Source organism: Silene latifolia, chromosome 10 (assembly GCF_048544455.1).
Source record: "Silene latifolia isolate original U9 population chromosome 10, ASM4854445v1, whole genome shotgun sequence".
In the NCBI taxonomy this organism is placed as follows: Eukaryota; Viridiplantae; Streptophyta; class Magnoliopsida; order Caryophyllales; family Caryophyllaceae; genus Silene; species Silene latifolia.
In genome coordinates this window covers 131,184,360-131,189,856 of record NC_133535.1, presented here as the reverse complement: position 1 = coordinate 131,189,856, position 5,497 = coordinate 131,184,360, and the positions used below count along the sequence as shown (strand labels likewise).

Sequence of the window (5,497 nt, the reverse complement as noted above, 5' to 3'; positions counted from 1 at the left end):
TATGACCAAAAGCTTAGCCTATGTGTCAAAATGTGGTTTAGCCAAGTAAGAATTCAGAGGCCAACTCAGCGACACGTCGGATTTGATTAGGGCAAAGGACAGTAGATTGGGGTCACTTAAAAAGTAGATCGAAAAGATAAGTTTAATTTGATTCCTTTTATGTTATGGATGCTTAACCTGTTTTTTCCATAAGCATCTACAGCTTAGCTTAATTACTCTGATTGATGTGATGTACTCTTTGTCGAGAAGTCCATTTATAGTTACATCGGATTCTATTCGCAAATAATCCTAATCGTAATCCTAATATATACTCGCATTTTTATCTACAACTAGAAATCTAGAATACTTCCATCATATTTTGATTTTTACGATATGTCATAGGTTAACGTAAGCAATTTAGGATTCCTCGATAATTCGGCCATATAACATATACTTAATACAGTATAATTAATCAAGTAAAACAGTAAATCAGAATTGTTCTGTCTTCTATTAATTAGATTTTTCGAGGCAGAAAAACTCTTCAAATTTCCTGCAAGCAGATTCAGGCAAGCAAATGCAAACCAACATACCATCAGCATTGAGCCCGCCTTCAGGAAGCAAGACACAAACTTGAGGTGTTGGTCTCAAATCAATTGGACCGGCATAAACCGGCCTACCCCATCCAAAATCAGCTGTCTCGTATAGCATAAACCGAGTCCATTGAGTTATTGTCAATTTTCCTCCAAATTCCAACATTTTAGGCCTTTTAACCTCGATATAGTCCACTACTGACCTCAAATAATCTTCATTAACACTAATCCTCGCGTTATGGACTAACTCGGTTGCACTAGTTAGTGGTTTATCAACAAGTTCTTGAACCGTGCTAGTGGCACAGCCTACCGATACTACATTCCCATAAAACCCATCTTTTAAAGGCCGGTTTTTAAGCATATTACGAACATTGACCGTGAAAGTCAATCGAAGCTCAAAGTCTTTCGGGTTCACATCAAGGGCTTTCACCCATGATCTCCATATATGAGCTGCCATGGCATCAAATGTAGAGTAACTTATATCTTGATTGTTTGAATTAGCCGTTGACTTGACTAAGTCAAGGAACTCTTTGTTGACCTTGTAACATTTTTGAGCTGGTTTGACTTCCCATAGTGATTTAGTCAAGGTGGAAGAATCAACAATACTCATGAACTCCTTGTGAGGGAACTCAATCAGTGGAGGATTTCGAGGGAGGAAATACTCTCGGTCCCAGCACGGGACAGGGGAGACGGTTAGAGACCCAAGTCTAACTGTACTAGCCCAAGCATTGAAGAATTGCATAGCACCAATGCCATCACAAAGACAATGACATAGTCTCAAACCGAGACTAAACCCACCACAAGCAAAGTATGTGATTTGGGCTATCAGTAAAGGCATGTCAGTGACTTTGTAGGGCTCCTCATTAGGGAAGTGATGTACCAATGCCGTCCACGACGGGTTTGGTACAGAAAGGTCTCCTAAATCCGACAATGCCATAGGTGATTGTGCCTCGACTATAAGGGCACCTTGATTAGGACCGAAAAACACTTCTAGTTTACCATTTTTGGCCTCTCTAAGCCGCCCTGAGAAAGGGTAATATGGGACAAGGACAAGAGCAAGAGCATCCCCTAATATTTCTACCACTCGGGTGCTCGAGGAACGATCTGAGTGGTAGAAATAGACAGTTGGTGTAAGGACTCGACAACCAATGACATCGTCTAAGTTAGAGAGATAGAGGGTCTCACCATGGTTGACAGGGATCGGACCTGCTGGATTCACCACCTCTTTTCGAGTGATGGTTAAGGGGATTGTTAATTGGGAAATTTCGATGTCTTTCACCCATGAAGCCATTGTAGTTTTGATAATGTTACATGAAAATGCAATGTGAAGCTGTAAAATTTATAAGGGTGAAAGGAAATTTATAAAATTCATGCAAAGATGTTACCTGCAGAATGCTTTAAAAAAGGGTGACAGTTGCAACTGGCTTTGTTCATGACCAACAAATTTAATAATTGATCTAATTTTTAAGTATAGAGTTACTTGTTACAAAGATCATGATGCAAAAAGAAAGGAAAATTAAAGGTTAAACAATTATAAAATAATCTAAACTTGAATTAGCTTCAAAGATTGATTAAGTAGTGCCATTTTTTTCGGAGTACAGACGGAAATTGTGAGAATTGTGAATAAAGGGGAAGGTGGTGATTCAGAATTGTGATCTATCGTTCACAAACCCTCATTCTCTATGACTAGGCTAGAGTGCTAGACTTATTTAATAGGCCGCTCTCTGTCTGACAAAATAGATATGACTCTAGATGAGCGCGACTATACCAGTCAAACGATTCAACAGGTTGAGTCAATACGGAGAACGTTGGGTCAGCTGGTCTGGTCAATGCAAGTTTCATGCAAAAGGGAACATTGATCAAGTAGACATAGCCTTTTAATTTTCACTGGTTAAGTATGATTCATTTGCAAAGATGGCAAATTCCGCTTTACATTAGGATTGATGACAGTATAGTGTTCGATGCTATGTACACTACCCACAAAATTGCACACAGAAAACCTATCCTTGACTTTCTCTGTTACAACTAAACAAAGTGCTATAGAAGAAGAAAAAACATGAGAAATGCACCAATGCAAGTCCATAAAACCTCAAACAGCCCTTTCCTTACAACAGTTGAAGAGCCGTAAGCAATCATGACTGGAAATTCACAGCCAGCCTTTGATGGATCTTGATCAGTGATGATTGCTAGACCGTCGAAGTCACAGTCCCATTCATTTTGACCCTTAACTTGATAATACATGTTGAAACCATAAGAAGCATTTCCTTGGACTGTAAGATGGTTACATGAACATCCATAACCCAAGGCAGTACAATCTGATAAACTACAAGCAAAGTCAACATTATCAGCCAAAGTATCCAAATCTTTAGCGTTCGGGTCCAAAACACACCATCTTTTTGGCAGATATTTAACCCCTTCAACCGGGATTAGCCCCCTATCTTCTTGCATCCCAGCTAAGTCTAGTTCATATTTCGGCTTCCCATCAAACTCGAAAATCCCCCAGTGCCTCTCAAAGTTCCCAGGAGCAACACTTTTTGCATTCTCATCAATCAAACTGAACAAGTAAATGTCGATTTTGCCCTTCCTGAGTGGAGTTCCGTCACCACTTAAAACATGTTGTAGAAGGCCTTGGTTGAACCTCTTAGCATTTTCGACATTTGCATGCTTCTCACCATCAGTAGGCCACCCCACCTCTCCAACTAAAATCTCGACATCAGAGTACCCGGCTTTGTTCATAGCTGAGACTAAAGTGTCAAAATTAGCATCAAACACATTGGTGTATACTACACCCTGGTCTCTAATCGGCACATTTGACCCGTCAAAAAACGCAAAGTCAATAGGGAAGTGATCATTCCCATATAAGCTAAGAAAAGGGTAGATATTGACAGTAAAGGGAGCGCTATTTTCGTGTAGGAATTGGATGATCTGGAGGGTGATATCTCGAACCTCAGGCCTGAAATCTCCAGCTGATGGGACCGGGTTAGAGTCAGGTGAGTAGTACACATCAGCATTGAATGGTGTTGTAGCCTTAATTTCGTTTCCGTACCCTGCATGGTTAAGTGCTGCCTGAATGTTCCGTAGGGCCGGTACAATGTAGTTCACATATGTGCCATTGTAGGCTTGGAGCAAAGGTTCATTACCTACTGCAACATACCTGGAATTTACGAAAAACAATTTTGTTTGATAAGGTTTATATCAATATAATACGACCAACGCCCTTTCGGCCATTTGTACCGAAGAACGAGCACATGAACACGAATTTTTTATCAAAAAAAATTAAGAAAAAAACACAATTTAAAAGGAAAAAAGAAAAGTGGTGCAAAGAGAATGAGCCTACTTTACAACTACTACTACAGAAGGAGAAAAAAAAACCTGAAAAGTAGGCAAAAAAGAGTTCCTTTAATTGCATCAGATGCACATTAATGGAATATACACATGGAATTATGGAGTATTACAATTTAATAGGATTAAATTCTTACATGGAAAAAAGAAAACATTTCCTCCAATTTTTTATGTTATCCTCATTTTCCGAAATTCTCCTCACATATTTTCGGAGAAGTGAAATTAACACCGCGAAATCGAGTTCAGTACTAGTAAGTTTTGACTAGAACGACAAACACTGGGGTTTGACAACAATCATTGACAAAAACAAGATCCCTAAAACATCCAAAGAAAACACAAACTATAAAATTAGCGGTCTGACACTGTGTGACGGTCTAATAATTTAGAACCCAACAAAGTCGAGACTCAAGAACACGAAAAACGCATATTAAATAACAGAAATTTAGTAAATTATTACTTGATATTAACACCGCCGGGATAGAAGAAAGAAGTGACATTATAATCGACCCAATCAACAGCATTATCGAAATCGCTACTCATAAACTCCAACATATTATTAGGTATTGCTAACATAACTTCAATATCACATCCAATTAACGCAGTCAAAATAACATCATCAGCTTCAAACAATTTCAATTGATCAAACCCATTATTTTTCAACATTTCAACAACTTGATCTGCTGGTAATTTGTTACTTGACATAGTTCCCCAATTTACCCCTATGCTTAAACCTTGATATAAGAGTGTTGATAGTAGTAAAAACAGAGTATGGTAGGGTAAATTTGTCATTTTTAGAGTTTTTTTGGGGGAATCTTGAAATGGGTATTTTGTAATTAGGGTTTAGTAAATTGGGTAGTTGAGATTTTGGGGAAATGAGGTGGGTTTAGTTGATGGGTCGGTGAATTATGAAAGAGAAAAACAGAGGAATGTAGAGAGAGAAATGAAGGGAAGATTCGTTACTTTTTCTGTTATTCGGTTACAAGAACATGCAATGTAAATGGGAGGGATTTTGTCATATGTAGTTTCTTTTTTTAATTATCTTTTTTTATAATTTTTGTGTTCCGTGCAATCTTATGCTACTTTGCTTAATTATCCCTACTAAATACTCCGTAATTCTTATCAGCTACGGAGTATCATATTTGGGTGAGAATGATATTAAAAATTTCAGTTTGATGATCTTTATAGTGTTTATCGTAAAAGAGTTTTTTATTTCAAATGAGCGTATTCATGTTGGGGTGAGAATTGAACGTCCAGCTTCATAACTAGAGTAAAAGAGCTTTTACCATTTGAACTAACTTTTGTTCTCTTATTGTAAAAGAGATTAACAATTAATAGACTTTTTTTTACAAATTCTTGTTTAAGACGGACAATATCCGTCTTAAGCTAAAATGAAAAAGTTAAAAGATTGGCCTAGATATTTTTTGGGTCATAGGACAAAAGCATAATGCATTGAAAAAGGTAAAAGATTTGTCCTATATGCTCATTCGAGGTGATATTTGAACTGTCTTAAGTACGTTTAAAAGGAATAATACTATCTTAAGCCAGACTAGCTTTTTTTATGTGTTATCATTTTCCAATCAATCACA

At 37.6% G+C, this 5,497-nt stretch overlaps 2 protein-coding genes across 2 annotated transcripts; both read right to left on the bottom strand.

Moving 5' to 3' along the window:
- Positions 1-329: 329 nt before the first annotated feature.
- On the bottom strand, positions 330-1,920 carry LOC141605958 (alcohol acyl transferase 1 allele RGb). Its single transcript, XM_074424893.1, has one exon. It carries the CDS (start codon positions 1,858-1,860, stop codon positions 490-492), a length of 1,371 nt encoding a protein of 456 aa, XP_074280994.1. The 5' UTR covers positions 1,861-1,920; the 3' UTR covers positions 330-489.
- A 540-nt stretch (positions 1,921-2,460) lies between these two features.
- On the bottom strand, positions 2,461-4,891 carry LOC141605959 (glucan endo-1,3-beta-glucosidase 8). Its single transcript, XM_074424894.1, has 2 exons — positions 4,369-4,891; positions 2,461-3,723 (listed from the first exon to the last, which is right to left on the bottom strand). Exons 1-2 carry the CDS (start codon positions 4,698-4,700, stop codon positions 2,607-2,609), a joined length of 1,449 nt encoding a protein of 482 aa, XP_074280995.1. The 5' UTR covers positions 4,701-4,891; the 3' UTR covers positions 2,461-2,606.
- Between the last annotated feature and the right edge of the window lie 606 nt (positions 4,892-5,497).

Coding starts and splice junctions, on each gene's coding strand:
- LOC141605958 (XM_074424893.1), bottom strand. CDS start 1,860: ATGGCTTCATGGGTGAAAGACATCGAAATTTCCCAATTAACAATCCCC.
- LOC141605959 (XM_074424894.1), bottom strand. CDS start 4,700: ATGACAAATTTACCCTACCATACTCTGTTTTTACTACTATCAACACTC. Junction 3,724..4,368: donor CCCGGCGGTGTTAATATCAA/GTAATAATTTAC, acceptor CGTAAATTCCAG/GTATGTTGCAGTAGGTAATG.